This window comes from Pantherophis guttatus, chromosome 1 (genome assembly GCF_059756535.1).
Source record: "Pantherophis guttatus breed Tessera chromosome 1, ASM5975653v1, whole genome shotgun sequence".
NCBI classification, from domain to species: domain Eukaryota; kingdom Metazoa; phylum Chordata; class Lepidosauria; order Squamata; family Colubridae; genus Pantherophis; species Pantherophis guttatus.
The window spans coordinates 185,765,185-185,789,595 of NC_142063.1; the positions used below are offsets into that span (position 1 = coordinate 185,765,185).

At 39.4% G+C, this 24,411-nt stretch overlaps 2 protein-coding genes across 4 annotated transcripts; one reads left to right on the forward strand and one right to left on the reverse strand.

Annotated features, from left to right (window-relative positions):
- Positions 1–10,472: 10,472 nt before the first annotated feature.
- ABHD13 (abhydrolase domain containing 13) lies at positions 10,473–17,004 on the reverse strand. 2 transcript variants are annotated; one of them, XM_087886145.1, is made up of 3 exons: positions 16,899–17,004; positions 15,973–16,082; positions 10,473–11,730 (listed from the first exon to the last, which is right to left on the reverse strand). In XM_087886145.1, the coding sequence occupies exon 3, from the start codon at positions 11,723–11,725 to the stop codon at positions 10,682–10,684; it is 1,044 nt and encodes a 347-aa protein (XP_087742271.1). In that variant the 5' UTR covers positions 11,726–11,730; positions 15,973–16,082; positions 16,899–17,004; the 3' UTR covers positions 10,473–10,681. The 2 variants fall into 2 exon arrangements, with proteins under 2 accessions (XP_087742271.1, XP_087742272.1); XM_087886146.1 differs by lacking the exon at positions 15,973–16,082 and having other exon boundaries at positions 16,899–16,992.
- An 18-nt stretch (positions 17,005–17,022) lies between these two features.
- Positions 17,023–23,455, forward strand: LIG4 (DNA ligase 4). Of its 2 annotated transcripts, none has more exons than XM_087886135.1 (2): positions 17,023–17,288; positions 19,935–23,455. In XM_087886135.1, the coding sequence occupies exon 2, from the start codon at positions 19,951–19,953 to the stop codon at positions 22,675–22,677; it is 2,727 nt and encodes a 908-aa protein (XP_087742261.1). In that variant the 5' UTR covers positions 17,023–17,288; positions 19,935–19,950; the 3' UTR covers positions 22,678–23,455. The 2 variants fall into 2 exon arrangements, with proteins under 2 accessions (XP_087742261.1, XP_087742265.1); XM_087886139.1 differs by having other exon boundaries at positions 17,041–17,304.
- The last annotated feature ends 956 nt before the right edge of the window (positions 23,456–24,411 follow it).

Below are 24,411 nucleotides of genomic sequence, written 5' to 3' on the forward strand. Positions count from 1 at the left end.
GTTGTTTGGGGGAAAAGGGAGAAGAGAATACCATACATCCATTGCCTTGAGTTTCTGAGTGAAAGGTGGGGTATACATCTAATAAATAATAATGTACTATGTCAGTGAAAAGGAATGGCAAAAATAAGGATAAAAAGATGCCCCATGTATAAATTCAATATTAATCCTTGTTGTACTTATACAGTGGTACCTCGGTACTCATTGTTAATTGGTTCCGGGAGGCGCAATGAGTTCCAAAAACACTGAGTACCAAACAATTTTTTCCCATAAGGAATAATGTAGTGAGTCACAAGGCAGCCAACACCAAATTCTAGCTTGTGTGTGGCGTACCAAACAATGAGTACCAGGACAAAATTTTTGTGTCAAAATTCATTGAATACCAAATTTGATGCGTTTCAAAGCAGTTGAGTATCAAGGTACCACTGTATATTAAGGTGACCAGATTTTAACATTGGTAAAGAGGGACATTGTGGGCGTGGCTAGCTGGTCATGTGACTGGGTGGGCGTGGCTAGCTGGTCATGTGACCGGGTGGCCATGGCTATGTGTATAGGGTAAGGTGAACAGATTTTAACATTGGTAAGAAGGACACCATTGTGGGCGTGGCTTATTGTGTGGGCGTGGCTTGGAGGCCATGTGACTGGGTGGGCGTGGCTAGCTGGTCATGTGACCGGGTGGCCATGGCTATGTGTATAGGAACTATTCAGAGGGCTGAAAAGTCATTTCTGACAGGTCCTCACACTTTTGACTGGTCCTCACACTTATGACCATCCTCACATTTATGCCCGTGCAGCATTCTTAACAACCATGTCACTCATTTCACAACTGCTTCTCTTCACCATGGTGACAAGATAGGGCAAAAACGTAAAATTTGAGGACAGTCGTAAGTTCGAGGACTGGTCAAAAGTGCGAGGACCAGTCAAAAATAACTTTTTCAGCCCTCCGAGTAGTCCATATGCACAAAAGGACTAACCAGAGGGCTGAAAAAAGTCATTTCTGACAGGTCCTCGCACTTTTGACTGGTCCTCACACTTATGACCATCCTCATATTTATGCCTGTGCAGCATTCTTAACAACCATGTCACTCATTTCACAACTGCTTCTCTTCACCATGATGACAAGATAGGGCAAAAATGTAAAATATGAGGACAGTCGTAAGTTCGAGGACTGGTCAAAAGTGCGAGGACCAGTCAAAAATAACTTTTTCAGCCCTCTGAGTAGTCCATATGCACAAAAGGACTAACCAGAGGGCTGAAAAAAGTCATTTCTGACAGGTCCTCGCACTTTTGACTGGTCCTCACACTTATGACCATCCTCACATTTATGCCCGTGCAGCATTCTTAACAACCATGTCACTCATTTCACAACTGCTTCTCTTCACCACGGTGATAAGATAGGGCAAAAAACGTAAAATGTGAGGACAGTCGTAAGTTCGAGGACTAGTCAAAAGTGCGAGGACCAGTCAAAAATAACTTTTTCAGCCCTCTGAGTAGTCCATATGCATTAAAGGATACAGCAATAGAGAGGGATGAAGGAAGAGAAATTAGAGTAGGAGTGAGGGTAAGAGAGGGAGGAAGAGAGGAGGAGGAGGAGAAAGGAAGAGGAAGTAGGGAGGAGAAAAAGAAGGTGGGGGGAAGAGAAAGTAAGAAGGAAAGAAAAGAGAGAGGTGGTAGGTTTGAGGAGAAAGATTGCTGTACAATAAAAAAGATGAACGGGAAGAAAGCCAACCCCAAACAAATATAAAGATATTAAGATAAAGAATGAATTGTTAAACTTTAAAGAATAAAAGAGAACAAATATGAATAAATAGCAGTAATTAGAAACACACATACAAACATACAATGTATTTTCTTTGAACAGAATATTTGGCTGGTTCACAAATTTAAACAGCGTTTAGTCATTTCAATTAAATTTACAATTTCTATATTTCCTTTTTGCCATATTTATTCCTCATCTATTTTTTAAAAAAACCAATATTACCCTTCATCCTCATCTCTAATCTTAATCAAATTCAATTTTTCCCTTCTATTCTATATTATACCCCTTCCCATTGTCATCTATTTTTATATCCATCCTCACATTGGTTAATTATGTAATTATGTAATACAGTTGTTTAATACAAATTCAACATTTTAATATAAATCAATTAGTTATATAACTATCTTTTTTGTATATTAATCAATATGAACATGAATATTCCAATTATTTCCATGCAATCCAATTTCTTACAAATCAATTAATTATATCTATCAATAATAATAAACCAAATAATTTCCCCCATATATACCTCCAAACCACAACTTAATTGCTGGGTCGCCCGCCCCTCCTCCCATCCGCGCGGCATCAGCCTACCCTAGCCCAGGGCTGGGCAATTGTGGCTCTTTTACAACGTTTGGACTTCAACTCCCGCCGAGCCCATTCTGGGGAATTGTGGAGAATTCTGGGAGTTGAAGTCCACAAGTCTTAAAGCTGCCAAGGTGGGAGACATCAAGCATGAGGCTGGCCAAGTATCCTCCTTGAGAGACAACAGTTGAACATCAGGAGAGCTGTAAGAGGGCAGGGCTACATTTGGAAATTTTCGCATTTTTGCAGGTGGTGCATTACGATCTGGTGTCTGCAATGGAGAGCAAAATCCGGCTTCTTCTCTCCGCTGTAAGGGCGGCATCAGGATTCCACCTTGGTATATTTGCAGCACAAGGCAGCCCTCCTCTCCTGTCGCTTGGGACTCGGAGCGGTAAACAGCGTCTGGTTCGGGGAGCAGCCGGATTTTGCTCTCCATTGCTCTCTCGGCCCCCTGCAAGCTCTCGTCTCTCGAGGAACGCTCCCTGAAATGGCGCGGGAAACTTTGGTTGGGCTTCTCGAGAGATGAGAGCTTGCAGGGGACCGAGAGAGCAATGGAGAGCAAAATCCGGCTGCTCCCTGAACCAGACGCTGTTTACCGCTCCAAGTCGGCAGGAAACGAGGGCTGCCTTGCGCCGCAAATATACCAAGGTTTTTTTTTTTTAACACTGATCAGCTGTAGGTCGGCCCTTTGAAGCCCCGCGGCAAGAGTTCAAACAGTTTTTTTCCCTCTAGCCATCAGCGGGGACTCAGGAGGCAGAATGAAAAATCGGGACTTTTTTAAAACGCCGCGGGACGCGGGACAAATTGCTCAAAAGCGGGACTGTCCCGCCAAAAGCGGGATGTCTGGTCACCTTACTGTATATGTAAAATGTATGAAAAAACTGTCTCATCTAGCTGCATCGAAAAATATTGCCAATAGTTTCTTAGGAAAGAGAGTTTTAAACCATGTATCTTAAAGTGTTAAGATTTTGAGATGTCTGAATGGTTCTAGACAGACTGACTGGCTTAAGGGGAGGAAAGTCAAATAATTTCTAAAAAAAAAGTTGAATCATCACTAGATGAATTGTATGGAGCAAATAATTTGATTTAATAATAATGGAGGTCAAATTCCTATATATGTATTGTTGCATTCACAAATTGCTATCAGGTTTGCATTTTATTGTAAACCAAACTTTGCACAAAGTTTTCCAATACTTGGGAATTTAATTCTTGAATAGGAATTAAAGATTCTTTGCTCAAAAACCAGAATATTTTCAGTTTATATTTGTGTTGCATATATGTAAACACACACACAGAGAGACAGAACACACACAGTATCTCTATACAAAACCTAGAAAAAAGTGTATTCTCCATTGTGGTCATATAGAAAGATTCCTTTTTTGATAATGAATTACATGGAGAATTAGAGATGAATGTAAAAAACTGAACTTTCAGTATCCTACTCTCAATTATCAACATGTCATTCCAGGGGAAAAAAATAATATTTTAACTGTACTGTTAGGCAGTTTAATTTTTTCATCCCAGGGCTTCCTTTTTTATCTAATTTGTTTTTCTGAAAATATTTATCTAATGGTTTCCCAAACAATTAAAACAATATAAATTTTAAATTAAAGACAGAAGAAATAGAGAAAAATGTAAAAAAGTGGAAAAGATATAAAGATAAGAAGGGGGGAAAAAGACGACCTAATAAGAAAATAATAAATGGCTTTCAAAGTTTCTTTCTCTCCATAATCTACTTTTTGTACCAATCAAATCTCTTAAATCATCAGTTCATTTTTTTCTTTTTTCAGTAAAAAGTCCATAAGGAGTTTCAAGTCACTAATAAATGGAATAATTGATTTTTCTCAAAGCAAAAATTTAATTCTGCCATTTCTGCTAATTCCATCATCTTCACCAACCATTACTCCATTGTGGGTGTTTCAGAATCTTTCCATTTTTGTGCATATTGTTGCTCAGCAGCAGCAATCATATATATTTGTTTCTCTTAACCTGCTGTTTCTTTCCTATAAAATACTTGTTGTGCTGTGACCCATAAAAGTATTTTCAAGTTCAGTTTGGAATATATTCATTCCATATTCTCAATATGGCACTTCTGATACAGTAATTTTTAAAATCTACATTCTTTATAGTTCAATAGAGTCATGCCTTCCAAACCTCAGATCATGCTAATTCAAACGTTCTTTTATTTCTCAGCAGCACCCACTCTTTCATCCAAAGTAAACAACTGGCCGCATACTAGTTTTATATCAGGCAATCTCAATCTCCCAGAGGGAGGGACCACCTAGATTTGAACCAGGACCTTCTCATGATCAAAGTAACTAAAAATCCATAGGAAAATATACAGAATTCATTTTGCAATACCAGGACTGCAAACTAAAGTCTTGGGCATGACCAGGTTTACCTGCCTTTGACATTGTATGTTAATATCAAAATGATTATAATCTTTAGATATACCTTTTCTTATTTAAATACAGAATGAGTAGTAAAAAGTATTTAAGTAGCCATTCCAATTAATTGTTTTTCCCTTAGTGCTATTTATAATATTTATAATATTAAAAGATGTTAATCATGAATCACAAAAATTAAATTTGGAGATTTAATCATATGTATTAAAGTAATAGTTGCCGGATTTCTTCTGCCAAGCTGGACTGGAAAATGACAAATGGGCAGTCAAGGACAAAGAAAAAGACTTCAAATAAATGAAATATCATAGAAAAGCTCTGCTTCTACAGTCTAAAATAGTTTCCTTTGTTTATGACAGTTGTACAGCTACACAAAAGAAACACATACCATTAAAATAAAATACTGCAGAACAATTACATGGTGATCGAAACAAAAAGCTTGTTGTATCCCACCAAATGGAAAATCTGCTCCTCTTGTCCCAAGAGCTGGGGGAAAAGAGGCGAGGTGGTGCAGTGGTTGAGTGTAGTACTGCAGCTACTTCAGCTGACTGCTAGTTCAGCAGATCAGCGGATCAAATCTCATTAGCTCAAGGTTGACTCAGCCTTCCATCCTTCCGAGGTGGGTAAAATGAGGACCCAGATTGTTGGGGGCAATATGCTACTTAGTATACTGTCTTTGGTGTAAGCTGCCCAGAGTCCTCGGAGAGTGGGCGGCATAGAAAAATGACAAACAAACAAACAAACAAACAAACGCCAGATCTTAACCTTTCTAAAGCTTGCAGCGCTGAGGCCAGCGATGTACCAGGAGGAGAAAGACAAGTCCAAAGGCTAGGGGTCACTGCTGAGAAGGCATGCTTCTGAGATCCCACAAGATGGCATTGTTTCATCTTGGGCCCTTTCTGTTGGAACGTGGGATAGGCAGATACCGTTGGAAAAATGCAGTCCCATAAACAATTCACTCCAATGCCATGCAGTGGTTTATAGGTGACAACTAGCACTTTGAATTGCAACTACAAATCTATATAGAGCCAAAGCATCTTGTGGTGTCACATGAGTATAATGAGGAATGCCTTTAACTACCTGCATAGCTATATTCCAAATAGTCTTCATAGGGCAGCCCCAGGTAGAACAGATTGCAGTAATTCACTCAGGAATGACTAAAGATGAATGACTGGGAGCAGGTTGAGCTGAGTCTGTCCTTCTATATCGACAAGTGATAGGACCTTGAGGTACAGTTGCAAGAAAAAGTATGTGAACCCCTTGGGATTACGTGGAGTTTTGCATGAATTGGTCATAAAATGTGCTCTGAACTTCATCTAAGTTACAACAATAGAAAAACACAGTCTGCTTAAAATAATATTACACAAACATTAGATGTTGCCATGGTTTAATTGAACATAACATGTAAACATTCACAGTGCAGGGAGGAAAAAGTATGTGAGCCGCTGGCCTAATGACTCTCCAAGAGCTAATTGGAGCCAGGAGTGAGCCAACCTTGACTCCAATCAATGTGATGATATTGGATGTGTTGCTGACAGCTGTCCTGCCCTTTAAAAACACATACCTGTTTTCGGTTTACTGATTTCAAGAAGCACTGTCTGATGTGAACCATGCCTCACAGAAAAGAGCTCTCAGAAGACCTACGATCAAGAATTGTTGACTTGCATGAAGCTGGAAAGGGTTACAAAATTATCTTCAAAAGCCTTGATGTTCACGTGTCCACGGTAAGACAGACTGTCTACAAATGGAGAAAGTTTAGCACTGTTGCTACTCTCCCTAGGTGTGGTCGTCCTGTAAAAATGACTGCAAGAGCACAGCGCAGAATGCTTCATGAGGTAAAGAAGAATCCTAGAGTGTCAGCTAAAGACCTACAGAAATCTCTGGCACATGCTAACATTTTTGTTGACACATCTACAATAAGGAAAACATTAAACAAGAATGGAGTACATGGGAGGACACCATGGAGGAAGCCATTGCTGTCCAAAAAAAATATTGCAGCACGTTTGAAGTTTGCAAAAGAGCACCTGGATGTTCCACAGCACTACTGGCAAAATATACTGTGGACAGATGAAACCAAAATTGAGTTGTTTGGGAAGAACACACAACACTATGTGTGGAGAAAAAAAGGCACAGCACACTAACATCAAAACCTCATCCCCACTGTAAAACATGGCGGAGGGAGCATCATGGTTTGGGGCAGCTTTGCTGCCTCAGGGCCTGGACGGATTGTTGTCATTGATGGGAAAATGAATTCCAGAGTTTATCAAGACATTTTGCAGGAAAACGTATGACCATCTGTCTGCCAACTGAAGCTCCGCAGAGGATGGGTGATGCAACAGGACAATGACCCAAAGCATACAAGTAATTCAACAAAAAAATGGCTTCAACAGCACAGAATACGCCTTCTGGAGTGGCCCAGTCAGAGTCCTGACCTCGACCCGATTGAAATGCTGTGGCATGACCTTAAGAGAGCGATTCACACCAGACATCCCAAGAATATTGCTACACTGAAACAGTTTTGTGAAGAGGAGTAGTCCAAAATTACTCCAGATCGTTGTGCAGGTCTGATCTGCAACTACAGGAAACATTTGGTTGAGGTTATTGCTCAATAACCTCAACCAAAAAGACGCCTAGAGAGCAGTTGGAGATCTAGTCGCTCCGAATCCGACCGAACACTGGTAAGATCTCATAATAAGACTTACCTAGTGGCGATAAAAGCGGCAAAATGTAACTATTTTTCCGCTCTTATTGCATCGGCAGATAATCGCCCAGCCGCCCTGTTTAGGGTGACCCGTTCCCTCCTCCATCTGGGAGCGCCGGAGGATCCCTTGCAGGGTCATGCCAAGGATTTTGTCCAGTATCTGCACGATAAAATCACTCAGATTCGGGAAGGCTTGGTCTCTGACTGGGTAGGTACAGAGGGGATGATGGGTGCCGGGCTTGAGACTGCCATTTGGGAGGAGTTCGACCCTGTTGCTCCCGAGGACATGGACAGGATACTGGGGCGGCTGAATGTGACCACATGTTTATTGGACCTGTGTCCCTCCTGGTTGGTGCTGGCCTCCCGGGAGGTTACGCGAGGCTGGCTCCAGGGGATTATCAACGCTTCCTTGAGTGAGGGTGTCTTGCCATCCGCCTTGAAAGAGGCGGTGGTGAGGCCCCTCCTCAAGAAGCCTGCTCTGGATCTGGCTGTTTTGGCTAACTATCGTCCGGTCTCCAACCTTCCCTTCTTGGCGAAGGTTGTTGAGAGTGTGATGGCGCGACAGCTTCCTGGGTACCTGGATGAAGCTGTCTATCTGGATCCGCTCCAGTCCGGCTTCAGGCCTGCGCACAGCATGGAAACGGCATTGATCGCATTGGTGGATGATCTTTGGAGGGCTCGGGATAGGGGTTGTTCCTCTGTCCTGGTCCTGTTAGATCTCTCAGCGGCTTTTGATACCATCGACCATGGTATCCTGCTGCGCCGGTTGGAGGGGTTGGGAGTGGGGGGTACCGTTCTGCGGTGGTTCTCCTCCTATCTCTCCGACCGGTCGCAGTCGGTGTTGGCAGGGGGGCAGAGGTCAACCCCGAGGTGCCTTGTTTGTGGGGTGCCTCAGGGGTCGGTCCTCTCGCCCCTTCTGTTCAACATTTATATGAAGCTGCTGGATGAGATCATCCATGGCTTTGGGGTGGAGTTCCATCAGTACGCTGATGATACGCAGCTGTACATCTCCACCCCAGGCCATCCCAACGATGCCCTTGAAGTGATGTCCCAGTGCCTGGAGGCCGTGCGGATCTGGATGGGGAGTAACAGGCTCCAACTCAACCCTTCCAAGACCGAGTGGCTGTGGCTTCTGGCGTCCCGATATAGCCAGCTGGTGCCATCGCTGGCTATTGTGGGCGAGTTATTGGCCCCCACGGATAGGGCTCGCAACTTGGGCGTCCTCCTGGATGCACGGCTGTCTTTAGAAGAGCATATGACGGCTGTGGCCAGGGGGGCTTTTTATCAGGTCCACCTGATTCGCCAGTTGCGTCCCTTTCTGGATTGGGATTCCTTATGCACAGTCACTCAGGCACTCGTCACTTCCCGCCTGGACTATTGCAATGCTCTCTACATGAGGCTCCCCTTGAGGAGTACCCGGAGGCTCCAACTGGTGCAGAATGCGGCCGCGCGGGGGATTATGGGAGCAAGGGGTCGCTCCCATGTGACACCTCTCCTGCGTGAGCTGCATTGGCTTCCAGTGGTCTTCCGGGTGCGCTTCAGGGTGTTGGTTACCACCTTTAAAACGCTCCATGGCATAGGACCTGGGTATTTGCGGGACCACCTTCTGCCGCTGATAGCCTCCCACCAACCAGTACGCTCCCACAGAGAGGAACTCCTCAGGGTGCCGTCAGCCAGGCAATGTCGGCTGGCGACCCCCAGGGGGAGGGTCTTCTCTGTGGCAGCTCCCGCCCTCTGGAACGATTTGCCCCCGGAGATAAGGATATCGGATCTCCGGGTCTTTCGCGGGGCCCTGAAAACTTTTCTTTTCCATCAAGCAGGGCTGGCGTGAACCCCCCCCCCTTTTTTTTTAGTTGTTTAGTTGTTTAGCTTTTAATCTGTTAATGGGTTTTAATTCGAAGTGTTTTAAATTTGGGCCAAAGTATATAATTCTTTTAATAATTTTAAATTTTGTATTGTTATGTGTTTTAGTTCTGGTTGTGCACCGCCCTGAGTCCACTAGAAGGGCTGTATACAAATTGAATAAAATAAATAAATAAATAAATTGCTGCCAAAGGAGGGTCAACCAGTTATTAAGTCCAAAGGTTCACATACTTTTTCCTCCCTGCACTGTGATTGTTTACATGTTATATTCAATTAAACCATGGCAACATCTAATGTTTGTGTAGTATTATTTTAAGCAGACTGTTTTTTTCTATTGTTGTAACTTAGATGAAGTTCAGAGCACATTTTATGACCAATTCATGCAAAACTCCACGTAATCCCAAGGGGTTCACATACTTTTTCTTGCAACTGTAGATATTTAAAAAAAAAAAAGGTGGGGGGGGAAGACCCCTGTGGCACTCTTCAAAGCAGGAATTTAGGACATGACTCTGCCCTCAAACTGACTGGAACCTTCAGACTTTGTGGAAGAACCACAGGAACATAGTGCTCTCTATACCCAAACTGTAAACTTGACTAGGACACCATGAATAATATGAAAAGGTCACCAAGGGCCAGGATGAATACACAATCCCCATCCTAGATCTGCCACAAATCAAGGGTGACCAAGTTTTTTCAGTACTCTACCAGGTTCTGAAACCTGATTGCCACCTTCAGAGCTGTACTCTGATCACATTCTCCATTTTTTCTAAGAAAAGCCTGGAGACAGGCTGAGAATTGTCCAAATCACAGGGATCAGCAGTGGTTTTTTTGAGGTAAAGACTCTTATCTCTTTCAGAGTTGGAAGGATTATCCTCTCTCAAGGAAGCATTCATCATTGGAAGGATCTACTCACATGCGGCCTTAACAAAGCAGGAGCAGGGGTTGAAAATACAGATTAATTTTAGTAACATCTTTAGTAACTAATCTTGTATCTAGCTGTCTATGATTCTCTGAAAACAAACTGCCAAATATATTTTGCAAACCATGTCTATCCACGGAGTTAACATACACACTATACTGAACTGCTTTATTCTTCCCTCAATTCAGAACACAACATTCAGCAGCAAATGTGTTAAAATGTCTTTTCCTAAAATAAAAGAAGACATTTTATTAAAACAAATAGAACTTTTATTTGTTTACAATGCAGTGTAAAAACTATGTTGGATCTTAAATCAGTAGATATCTCCGTGTTTAATTTTATTTTTTAAAGATAAATACAGACAGAATACACATTTTAAAAATGGTAATTAATGATCACTTCCCACAAATCCAGGTACAATGCAGTTGTGTCAGAAAGACAGACTGGAATTACAATTATATTATTGTTACATTAGATGTCATTTTTGCCATTTCTTCAGGGGAGTGGCTTTTTATAACTTCTTTGATAAACTGTTCGAGTGCAGTAAAGTAGCCTTGGCACTGCCAAGTGTCATTATGAGTTCCATCTGGAAATATTGCCAATCTTTTAGTCCGAGCAGGGGAAAGTTCGTAAAGTTGCTTCATCATAACTGGAGGAATCAATTGGTCAGCAAGTCCAGAAATGAACAGTGAAGGCATCCTACACTGAGATATTTTTCTATAAGATAGGAACTTGTTCTTATAGCACCATAAAGGAAGGTACCTCATAGGGAAAAAAGAAAACAGAGTGCTGGCCATATGTGGGATACTAAGGAATGTATTCTCCACCAAGATGGCAGAAATCCTATGAGAATTTTCAGAGGCCAGGTGAATAGCAACTGCTCCCCCCAATGAACGGCCAAAAAGAAAAATTTTTGTCTTGTCAAGATCTGATCTAGTCATCACATAGTCTAGAACAGCCTCAGAATCTAAATAGATGCCATCCTCACTTGCTTCTCCTTCACTCTTCCCATAGCCTCTATAGTCAACCAATAATAAATTTACTTTCAGGTTTACCAGCATCAACAAAGCATTTGGTAGTCGATGCCCAATGTTGCCTGCATTCCCATGAAAATAAATGATAGTAGGAGAATATGAGGAATTATCACCTGTGAATCTGAGAAGAATTAGGTTGAGCAACACACCATCTTTGGTTTTGATAAAGATATTCTCATGTGGGATGCCAGTAGGCATGGGAACATAGAGTCGTGATGAAGAGGGTTGCTCAGGGAAATAAAGCAACACATCCTGGAATTTATATAATATACCTGTGATAGATACAAATATTAACAGAGGTAAAATCAGGCCACCATACAAATGAAAAGTCACTATCAAAGGTAAGAGAGAAATACGGCAGACACCCCAGGACCATGACACCAAAGCAAGCAGCCACTTTTCAATGGAAGTCCAAAGCATCCATGATTTTTCCATTATAGTAGCCAATGAATCTCTAGTCCACATGAATCCTGAAAGAAGAAAATACACTTAAGCTTAAAACAACAAGAACAAAAAAAGTAAAGCAAAACAAATGGTAAGCATAATATATCAGAAAAATTGCTCTGACAACTGAGCAATTTTTGAAAAATAAAACGAAATAAGTGTCTCATCTAAGGCACTTGAAAAGTATATTAATTAATTTAACAAATTAATAAGAAAATTAAACTAATTTAAAAATTCATAAATAAAAGACAGAGAAAATAGAGGTAGGGAAGGTTGAGAGCTTCAACCCCTTTCTCTCCTTAGGTTTGACTGATGCCTTCTAAATTAAGGCAAATTAAATTTGTTCTCTTCCCCCATTGACCCCAAGAGAAGCCCAATTTAATTAGATTTAATCAAAATTCTATAATTCAAATCCATGTACAAACATACCAGCTTGCAGCAACAATTAAAACTCATTAGTTGGCAACTCAGAGCCATTACTTAATGTAGAAGAGCAATGTTGTATTCAATATTGGTTTTGCCCTAGTATGAAACAAGAAAGGAAACTTCATTGCCTGCCATACAATCTCAACAAGTGATGGCCTTTCTTTGGCTATGCCTTAATTGAAAATACTTCTACAATTGAGACAGCTGTTTTTTACCAACTCCCCTCCTATTCTTCCTTTAGCACTACATTACACTCTGTTCTAAAGATTGAAAGGATGGATTACAAAAGAAACAATCTTACTACGAAAATATGCTGTCTAAAAATTTTCAAAGAAATTGCGAGCTGGAACACAAAATATATTAAGTGAAGAAGACAGGGCAGTGTACTGCTTTGGATTTGAAGTGTTTCCCCAAAGACATGAGTAGCCTTGACTCCTTTAATGAGACACAGACAGGTGCAATGTTTGTACTTCTACATGCAAAGTACCATCTCTATTCCACAAATTATTATTTAAATGTGAATTTAACCAAGTACATAGAAGGGGGTAAAATAGGTATCTCAGACTTTTCTAATTTATTACTTGAAGGTAAAAGAAAGGATCAACTTTGGCCTTAGATGTGAGATACAAGATGCAGAATGGCTGAGATCACAAAGTGCTGTAGGACAAAGGAATGCAAGTGAAGAATCAGGATAACATCACAGCTCATGCTTGACATGTTTAGGTAGCAGCTGACTCCTCACTTTTATGCAACACCATTCTAGTTTATAACTTAGGTTTAGGTAATTCTGCCATTCAAGACTAAGTGTTTTTTCAGCCTTCTGTATCTTGTGATCACCTCTCTTCCTGCCAATTCAATAGAGACCAGGGCTAGGACAAGGACATACAAGTGAATCCCCTTTAGATCCTCCCATTTATACTGAAACTGTGGCACAGCATATAGAATGTAAGACACATACTCTAGACTACTAAACATATAAACGTAGAAATGGATAGGTTATGGAAGATCAACCCTGCTTGCTTTGTAGGGCAGATTTCCAGGCCAGAATTTTGATTTTTACAAAAATTCTATAGGGAAAAAAACCTTTTTCAAACTTGGGGTGACAGAAGTTGTATTATCTTTCTAAAATATGTAAGATAACTAAGACTCTTTTCTACTTTCACAAAGCCATGTGTTCTTCCAAAAGTAATGGTTCCTTGAAGAATGAAAACATCTTCATTGATGCTTAGTAGAATGATTATGTTACAATCTTATCTACTATATTTCAGAGGTAAAATTTCTAACTTTGAGTCATAACCAAATGCAGATGAGAAAATGACAAATTTTAATGACACACAAGCTTTCACATTAAGCTTAAGTATTCATCTTTTCATCCTTTTCCTTAACATCCCATTTGTGTTGCATCATTTTAAACTATAGGCCTGAGGGTTTTTACTGACTTCAATTAACATCTAAGCTGTTTTAGCAACCTTCTAGGTTGAACAGCAGCACATTAAATTTTTAAATAGATTACAGTTCTTCATCTTAATAATGCTGAACCTGTAGAATTGATTCAAAGAAATTTTAAATAACCATTATCATCCAGTAATATCTATACTAGCATAATAATTATATGCATAAATTTTTATGGCCATATCTATTTACTCTAATTTTGATAAAAGCTGCTGAAAAAACAAAACCTTCCAAGGCTACCAATAAAGTCTACAACCAGATAATAATTTGATCCAAAATAGGATGAGCAGAACTATAGCTATGCAGCAGCTTCCTGTCTCATCCAGCCCACTTGCAGCTTCAGGTTTATATTGTAAACTACCCAGAATCACTTAGCTCAGGGTGTCAAACTCATTGCACCACGTGACATTTTTCCCATTGGCAGAGCTGGGGTGGGGGGTGGCCTGCACATGATGCATCTGGCCACCAGTTTGACACTCTTGATTTAGGATGATATAGAAATGTGATGAATGAATGAACTGTTTTGAGAATCAGATGGCCATTCTAGCTGCAGTATTCTTATATCCCTCAAACCAGATGCTTACAGTTGAGGGACCATCAAGAATAGAATTGTAATAGATTGCAGCTGGATCAGAGGACCAAGAACTGCACTGAGGTGCTTTCATTTTGAATCACACAAACTTTAGCCAATGTCATACAGAAAAAATATTTTAGATACACAAATTACTTTAGTCTAATGACATACCAAAAATGACTTGAGGAAAATATCACAAACATCTCATCATTCAGGAATCTAGAAATATATCAGCACCCATGAATTTGAAATATCTTTCTTCAGCTCCTACAGGGTTGGTACTTAAAAGCATAATGATGGTTTTGTGCAAAGGATAATTAAACTGCCTCTCAGAAGTACTACCTTCTCATTTCGTATTCTTAGATTTAATTTTTTTTCAGATTTCTAACAAATATGATAATCAGGATTGCCAAGAAAAAAAACATGTACATGATAACTTTGTACATTAAAAGTAATAGTATTTCAGTCTTATGTCAAACTATTATAAATGACTACCATGGTTGGTTATAGAATTTTAAATCCTGATTTCATTGAGACTACTTTATCTATTTATCATCCATCTATGCCCTAATCTTGGAACTGAACAACTGCAACAGTAATATTAATTTTACAGTATTATTTTAGTTCTGGTTTTTCTTCATTCTTTTAAAAAAATAATCATAGCTGTTGATTCTTGTCATTATTTCAGCCCTGTAAAATATATGTTTAAGTGTTGCTTATCCTATATTTGTTCCTTGGTAATAATAAGTGACAAAGAGATGAAAGATTACCAGTAATGAGTGACAAAGAATCTAGATTTTTAAACAAACTATTCTGCAGATTTCATTATTTTTTCAGCTGTTAAGCCTGATGTGTTTAACTTGCAGCATCATGAGAATCATTTAACTGTTCTCTGAAAATTAAACTCAAAAGAAAATAGACTCAAAAACATAGATGGGAATAAGATACCCTTCCTACTTTCTCACATGTTCTCAATTTCTAGAATATTTAATTTTAAGTTCAGCTTTGTGCTAAATAAACAAGTCAGATTCACAAACCATATTGGAAATTGATTTATTTCAAGCTGACCACCTTGTTTTACAAGACAAAAATTGGTTTCTAGATCATACTAACTTTAAATGTATTATATAAAACAATGTTACAAAATTATTTCTACCATAGGGTAGGGTTATAGTACATAGGTCTAAGGTTTCAAATGAAATTTGTTGCAGACTCTCCACACAATGTTAAACTATTGCTTGGAAATACTGTTTGTGTGCCTTTCAATCTGCTTTACCACAAAATCTTTTAAAATCTGTTCTTAAAGTAATCAAATAAATCAACTATCCTAATTTTTAGCATTATTTTTAATACCATGGTTTACATTAGTGCAAATTCTTTGAAGAAATATCTACAGATATGTTCTATATAATATAGAAGAATAATACACTATGTTTTATAATAATAGCATGGAGAAAATAGTTTAAATGGGCCCCATGCAATCAATGTTTCATACAAGAACACGGAAGAAACCCAACTGTATCTTATATATCCACTAGCGGTATCTCAACAGTGCAAATTGCTTTAATTCACACATAATGCATTTGTGATATAAAGGCTTTGGTGTGCTTGTTTGTGTACTCCAAAGGAAGCCTATTATTGTATTTCTGAAATAAGCCAGTATTTTTCCAGACCTAAATAATTTCTGGGTATGAGCTAAGATATTTATTAGCAATCTAATGTAATGTACATAAACAGTAGAATTTGGCACTGACCCGAGAAACTACATGGTAATATATGCTAATAGAAACACAAAAGGCAGCTGATGCTTTCATACCTAAGGATCAACTTCTTGAAGAAAATGTCTCTTACATAAGCCATCTCTTTTCAACTTTAGATCAGGAACTGTTTTACAACAAAGAATTCCCACAGGATTTAGAAATGGAGCTAGGACAGAAAATAAAGAAGTTCAAACAGTAACTATTTCAATTACTTACTACCATATTTGTTTTGAAACGATCTTACTGTTCACAAATCTTACTAAAGGTGTTAAATATTTTAGTAAGCTTTATGTTACTGTTTAGTAAGCCATAAGAAACTGTGACCGACTGGAAAGAACTACACTGTCACCCATTTTTAGAAGTTGAACCAGCAGAGTGTTCAACACTGTGGATCTCCTCTGGCCAAACCTGATATAATACAAAAGACCGACAGTCCGATCTTCCAACGTATGTTTGGCTTAAAAACAATCGTGGGATCAATTCGGATAGACGGAGGCTCCGGTACAACAGCCTAATCATCATCTCAGCCTTAGCTTGTTCACTAGGTCCAACCTTTCCCAATCCGGGGCAGTTCAGAAAGTCAAAACTCTTAAATTCCAGCCTCCCCAGCCATCAAGGGTCCTTTAAGGGACGGGCCCTATTTCGGAAGGCCGCGGTGAAATGTCCTTTTCGAAAGAGATCAGAAATCCCCCGCCTCGAGTATGAGGAGGCAGCGAGGGAATGCTTCCGAGAGGAGAACTACCGGTACATACGGGCAGCCCTTTCGCGCCCACCCCGGGGATTTTCGAGAGAAACGCACAGCGGCACGAAGGGAGACGCAGGAGGCGAAGCGCTCGATAGACCCTGGAGGCGCCCGAGGCCGTGGACACTTTGAGACGGCTGTTTCCCCACCCCACCAAGGGAAGAGGACGGCGGCGCCCCTCCGCTTCCTAGCTAAGCGCGCAGGCCTCTGCTCGAATCAGCGGAGTCCCGGCACACCAACCTCATCGCTGCCCGGGACGGGATACTCTGCATCCCATCCTTCCTCCTCTTGGACCAGGCTCGACTCGCTCAGCCGTCACTTCCGGGAAACCGATTCGACAACGTCACAAGTGCTTCCGGGCAACGAGTGACGAGGACGGATCGTCTTGAACCGACGGAAAGAGCCCTGCGCACCAAGTTGGGGAACGCAGCAGAAATTGGCTAGCGAGGGGATGAGGGAAGAGGGGCGGGGCTTCTTTCTCGGGTTCGAGGGCAGGCCAGGCTTCCTGTTTCTATGGCGACATCCGAACCGCCCCTGTGAAGTTCCGGAGGTAGCGCTTTAATAGGCCGCGGTTCGCCGTGGAATGAGGAGGCGCCGTTCTCCCTGATTACCGTAGCTTGTAATCTGCCGGTGAGAATACATTTGGGTACATATCACATATACTCGTGAATAAGCCAATTAAGGTAGAATTTTTAACCAAAGCAGCATGAAAAATGCGCCACCTACCAATAAGGCAATCCTTGAAGTTTCTCTTAGTTTTCACATTTGGCTTCTCGGCGGGTGGTTTATTTTTGGGTTAAAAGTTCAAGGACTGGTTTACAGTGTCTGCAGGTGGGCTTACTCGTAAACATAAGACACCGGTATTTTACTTTAAAATGTAACCTTATTTACTTGTGGATACATTCATCTACGAATAAGATGAACCCATTTTTTCTGGATGTACTTTGGCACTTCAAATTCTAGGCTTATGCCTGAGGTTTATACAGGAACTTACAACTGGGTTGCTTAGTGATTGTTCGAAGTTATAACAGACCCTTTTCAGATTCAAAGTTTTGAAGGCCGCCTCCCCCATTGGTCACATGACAACCAGCCTGCATTTATGGTTGTTTGCAATGGCCTGCAGTCACATGACCATGACTTATGATGTTTTTGCCAAAACTGGTTTTATTTCTGGGTTCTGACAAAGAATGCTCCATAGCAAACAGTGGATTTGCTTAATGGCCTGCAACATTCAATTAACCGCCATATTTGCCTAACAACTGCTGCAAAAGCCATCATAAAATTGCGGGCAGTCACATGATGATATAGTTGATGCTCATCGTGACTTATGGCCATAATTGCAAGCTCAATTATGGGCATAATTCGAGAACTACCTGTATAGTACCTGTATGTTGTAGAGGACTGCTGGAAATGGGTCAAAAGCTGTACCCAACCCTGCTAAATTAGGCAGTGCTGTGCTTGATCCTGTTGGCTTTTTTTTTTTTTTTTTAATGGCTATATACCCAGACCAGGGACTTGGAATGTGTTAAGGGCCCTATTACTTGACTTTGCTATTAGTTGATTAATCATCACAGCTGCTGTTTATACTTATTTATTTTGTGGATGTTTTTATTGTTTTAATATCTTTAAATTGTTTTATAATTTTAGAATTCTAAGCCGCTCAGAGTCACTTGGTTCAGTTGGGCAGGTATAGAAATTGAACAAACAAATAAATAAATCTACCATAGCTAAATGGGCAATATTATTCCGGGAGTGCTGGCAGTCACGAATGCCTCCTCTTTCCCCAACAGTTCTTGATCCCACAGAATTGGGATAGGAGAATTGGTGGTTAAAGAGCAGCTGCCCAAACATGCTTTTCTTGCCATTCCTCCTAGCTGCCTGAGATCTGTTGCCAGATCTGGCAAAGTTGGCACAAACTGTTGGAAACATGGCTGATTAACTCATTCAGTGAGTCCAGATTTTCCTACTGCTATAAGGCAAATGGTCCTGAAGATCAGTAGGCAAGGATTGGGGCAGGGACATATCCACAACAGCCTCTGGCTGTTATCTTGATACAAGATTAAACAGATAGATGACAGGGCACAGCTTCTGCCAAAAGAAGCTGAAAATCTAACTATATTGTATATACCATATATTTAAAATATAATTTAAAACTGGAACAGGGAAATATGTGTTCAGGGTGCCTTCTCTGTGGGTCAGAATGTGTTAATCATTACTTAATCATTTGTCATCCTCCAAGTACGGTTGCTGAAGTTTCTCTGATCTGCAGTTAACAGGATGTGGGAATGACAAGTTTGATGTAGTTTGATGGTTCTGGTTTATAAACCAGGAGAGACTGAGTTCTAGGTCTCCCTTGGGCATAAAAGATGATTAGGTGACTTTGAAGCAGTCGCTATCAGTTCAGTCCACCTCACAGAGTTATTGTGGGGAAACAGATGTATTAGATATGCTTGCTGCCTTGAGTTATAGATAAAAAGGCAAGACAAAAATATAAGTCCTTAGAAGACAAATCTGGTGTAGCAGTTTGTGTTGGTTTATTCTCCCAGTCTGGGCAGTGCTGAGTCTAGGCAGCATTCTATGTTTCCACCAGATGTGGCAGTCATGGTAGGAGAATGGGAAAGACTGATCCAGTATTTGCCTTTGCAGGTGGCCTAGTATAGAGTGGACTCAGTTGCTCTAGGTTAAACTCTTGGCTATCTCCATCTGCTCTCTTTCTGAGCAACAGAATTCTGTTGGATCAGCACCTTAAGGGAAGCAGGATAATTGGCTCTATTTTTTTTGTTTCTTTATTAGATTTTTATCCTGCCTTTATTACTTTTTAGGTAACTCAATAACAATAACAGACTTATATATCACAGTTTTCCTCACTGTGTTGCCATGTAGTACTACTATATCATTATATAGCAAAAACACCTTCAAAGGTAAATTAAGACTATAAAGTTAGAATAACTGGATATGAAAAGAAACAATATAATATAATAGTATATAACACTGCCGCCTAAAACTTTTTTATTTAGTGTCTCAGATGGCATTTGGCTTTGCCTGTGTACTTCATCTGATGATATTCTGATAACCAATAGAACATGTTTCTAACCACATATAGATCACCATGGCATAGCTGGAACCAAAGAGTAAGACTAAGTTTATTACTTTGAATTTAATGTTCATTATGCAATGTCGAGGTATAGAATTAATTCACAATAAACCAATAACTAAAAATGTTCAAACTAAAAAGAGCTATGCATTTGTAATTCCTTTGGTTGTTTCTCTTTGTAGAGAAAAAACATCTAAGATGGCTTCAGTCCCCACTTCACATTCATCTTCCAAGCTAACTGTAGCATCAAAAGTCCCATTTGCAGATCTCTGTTCAACATTAGAACGCATTCAGAAGTGCAAATCTCGATCAGATAAAACAAGATATTTCAAGGATTTTCTAGATTCCTGGAGGAAATTTCATGATGCTCTTCATAAAAATGAGAAGGATGTGATAGATTCTTTTTATCCTGCAATGAGGCTCATTCTTCCACTGTTGGAAAGAGAGAGGATGGCTTATGGAATTAAAGAAACAGTGCTTGCTAAGATGTATATTGAATTGCTAAATTTACCCAAAGATGGAAAAGATGCTTTAAAACTTTTAAATTTTCGAACACCCACTGGCTCACAAGGAAATGTTGGAGACTTTGCTATGATTGCGTACTTTGTTTTAAAATCAAGATGCATCAACAAAGGTCAACTGACCATACAACAAGTAAATGATCATCTAGATTCTGTTTCTAATAATAATGCTGCCAAAAAGAAGGATCTAGTTAAGAAGAGCCTTCTTCAATTAATAACTCAGAGCTCAGCACTAGAACAGAAGTGGTTGATCAGGATGATCATAAAGGATTTGAAACTTGGTGTCAGCCAACAAACCTTATTTTCTATTTTCCATCCTGATGCTGCAGAATTGTACAATGTCACAACAGATTTGGAAAAGGTTTGTAGGCAGCTGCATAATCCTTCGGTATCACTTAGCGATGCTTCTATTACATTATTTTCTGCCTTTAAACCAATGCTTGCTTCTATTGCCAGTGTGCGCCAAATTGAGAAACAAATGAATAATCAGACTTTTTACATAGAGACCAAATTAGATGGTGAACGAATGCAGATGCACAAAGATGGAGATGTTTACAAATACTTTTCCAGAAATGGATATGATTATACTCAGCAGTTTGGTGCTTCTCCCCTCGAAGGTTCATTGACTCCTTTCATTCATCAGGCCTTTAAAAATATTCAAAACTGCATTCTGGATGGTGAAATGATGGCCTATAATCCTACCACCCAGACTTTTATGCAGAAAGGAAGCAAGTTTGACATCAAAAGGATGGTGGATGATTCTGAATTACAAACATGCTTCTGTGTATTTGATGTTCTTATGGTCAATGACCAAAAGTTGGGTCATGAAATGCTGAGCAAAAGATACAACATATTAAATACAATTTTTACATCAATACCTGGTCGAGTACAGATTGTTTCTAGAACTAAAGCAAACACACAGAAAGACGTAGTAGATGCCCTAAATGAAGCCATTGATAACAGAGAAGAAGGAATTGTAATAAAAGACCCCACATCAATTTACAAGCCAGATAAGCGTGGGGAAGGATGGCTGAAGATCAAGCCAGAATATGTGAGTGGGTTAATGGATGAACTGGACCTTTTAATTATTGGAGGCTACTGGGGTAAAGGTCTTCGTGGTGGCATGATATCTCATTTTTTATGTGCGGTTGCTGAGACTCCTTTGCCTGGTGAAAAACCATCTAAATTCCATTCCATTTGTCGTGTTGGTTCCGGTTGCACTATGAAAGAACTCTATGATCTTGGCTTGAAATTAGCCACATATTGGAAAAAATATGATAGGAAGGTTCCACCTTGTAATATCTTATGTGGTGTTGAGAAGCCTCAAGTCTATATTGATCCTTGTAATTCAGTGATTGTTCAGATTAAAGCTGCTGAGATTGTGAGTAGTGATATGTATAAAACAGAATGCACATTACGTTTTCCCCGCATTGAAAGAATAAGGGAAGATAAAGAATGGTATGAATGTATGACTCTTGACCTTCTAGAACAACTCAGAAGTAAAGCTGCTGGGAAGCTTGCAACAAAGCACCTTGATGTAGTTGAGGATGAACCACAAGAAAAGAAGCGTAAAACTCTGGCAAAAATTAAAAAAGCAGTTGGTTTAATGGATCATTTTAAAGCACCCGATCTTTCTAAAATAAACAAAGTTTCTAATATTTTTGAAGATGTTGAGTTTTGTATTATGACTGGGACACAAAATTATTCAAAGTATGCCCTGGAAAGCAAAATAGCAGAATATGGTGGCAGCATAGTTCAAAATCCTGGGCCGGATACTTACTGTGTTGTGGCAGGTACTGAGAATGTTAGAGTGAAAAATATTATTTCTTCCAACAATTATGATGTTGTGAGAGCCGAATGGCTTTTACAGTGTTTCCAAGCTGGAAAGTTTGTTCCATGGCAGCCTGCTTTTATGATTCACATGTCTCCTGAAACAAAGCAACATTTTGCTTGTGAATATGATACTTATGGTGATAGTTTCACAGCTGATACTGATCCACTAGAGTTGAAGGCAGTGTTCTCAAGAATTAATACCTCTGAAAAGATTTCTCAGGATGTGATTGCTGATATAGAAGCCCGTTATTCTTGGGAAAGTTCCCTAAGTATGTTCAGGCAACAAACCATTTACCTAAGTCTTTTTGATGAAATGAGCAATTCAAGGGACAGAATAAATCAAACCAGATGTTTAACCGTAGAGTTGATACTTCGCTTTCATGGAGCAAAAGTAGTGTCACAGCTTGAGGAAGGTGTATCCCATGTAATCAGTGGAGATCATTCTGATTTGAAGAAAATAAAAGCCATCAGAAGGACATTTAAGAAAAAGTTTAAAATTGTGTCTGAGCAATGGATAAAGGATTCTGTAAAAGATGGAGAATTACAAAATGAAAACTTGTACATAATGTAAGATTTTAATTTGTAAGAAAAGTCTTGTTACGATTGTGCAGTGTTTGAAGAAGGTGATTTGCAGTAACAGGAGTGGGAGTGAAGTACATCTCTTTCAAAATAGCCATTCTTTCTGCAAGATGATGTGGCTGCTTCCAAAGTTGTTTTCAGAGCACACTCTAACACTCTAGCTGGCAGAATGTGCTTTTTGAATATGTTGCACAATTCTAATCTTTTAATATTCCAACTCTTTTGAAGATATGTGAATGAAAGAAAAGGATGCTCAGGAAAACGGTGATGATGATTTCTCAATTTTTGTGTTTTTATCTGTTTTACCTAGCTTTTAATATATTTATAGGAAAACCTGTATTACTCAATTATATCTATTAAAATATACAGATCCTAAATAAATTTTATTATTTGCAGCCAATAGGGCTATATGTTGAAATTTCCAGTACTGAATGTGGTTTGAGATGTGGTTTAATTGTTTTTAAAAGTGCTATCTAAATCTGTGTTTCATTCATCTTTAATGTATTGTTGTAATGATGAACTTTTAAATGAATGGATATGTATCCTCAGAATTCAAAACATCTATAATCTTAAATGCATCATAGGAGTGCTTTCCCCAGCAAAGAGGCTTTTAGTTAACAAACATAATTAAAGTTTTAGCAAAAGAGAATCCAGGGATCTATTTTCTGAAACTTGAAAGGGCTGCTTTTCAATAGAATAGCAAGAATAGTTTGTTTTGCACATGTTTTCTTTTTCCATCATTCTGTAATAAATATTTAATATAATTAAATAATATATATTTTATGATTCTGTTTTGAAATAATTAATTGAGAATATTTAATTTTATGTATACAAAATGTTGATGACTGTGCAGTACAATTTCTAGTAATAATGTGTTTTATTAAAAGATATTACTAGCATTAAACATGGTTGGGATAAACAGATGTCCATCATCTGACAAAAAATTTAAAAATAAAATAATTAAAATTTTAATTAACTAGTTTATTTTTAATTAATTAAAAAGAAAAGGCTTTTCCAAAGAAGACAGAAGGCTGCAGGGCTGGGGTAGATCTGGCATCCCTAGAGATTCTCCATTCTCCATGCAAAAAGGCTTTTCCAAAGAGCACAGAAACATGTATAAGAGCACAATATCTAAAGAAAACAGTTTCACCAGCATCTGAGAAGACGGCCACTTTTTTGCCACTTGGCCTTGAGCTCTACTGATCATCAAAAGGTAAGAAGGCCTGAATAGTGAGGGAGTATGAGATACTTCAGAGGGTGCAGGGAGGCCTTGGATGGCTGGAAGCAGGTGATCTTGTTCCTGCACTAAACCCCCATGGTCTTCCCCATCCCTGAGGTACCTCATTCACACTTAACAGCCTATGCAGTCAATTAACAAATGCATTGGGGGAGGAGGGATGGGGCTCCTTCATTCAATATGATTCAGTTAATGTTATGACCATAATGGGCAGATGCTATTACAGTCGTAACTTAGGACTACTGGTAGTTGTGTTTCTCAAGAGGTAGTGAATGTGGGCAATGTATGTGTAAGTGCAAGAGGTGATAGAACATGGTAGTTTTGATGGTTGTAGAAAATTAGTTAATAGAAATTATTGAAGGGAGTAAAGGAACAAATTTCAATGCTAAGGTTAAAGAAACCTGACACTGTTTTAAAAAAAGACATAGTAAGAAAGAGAAAAGCCTGTATTATAAAACCTAGAAGGGGGGTGAGACAACAAAAAACCCC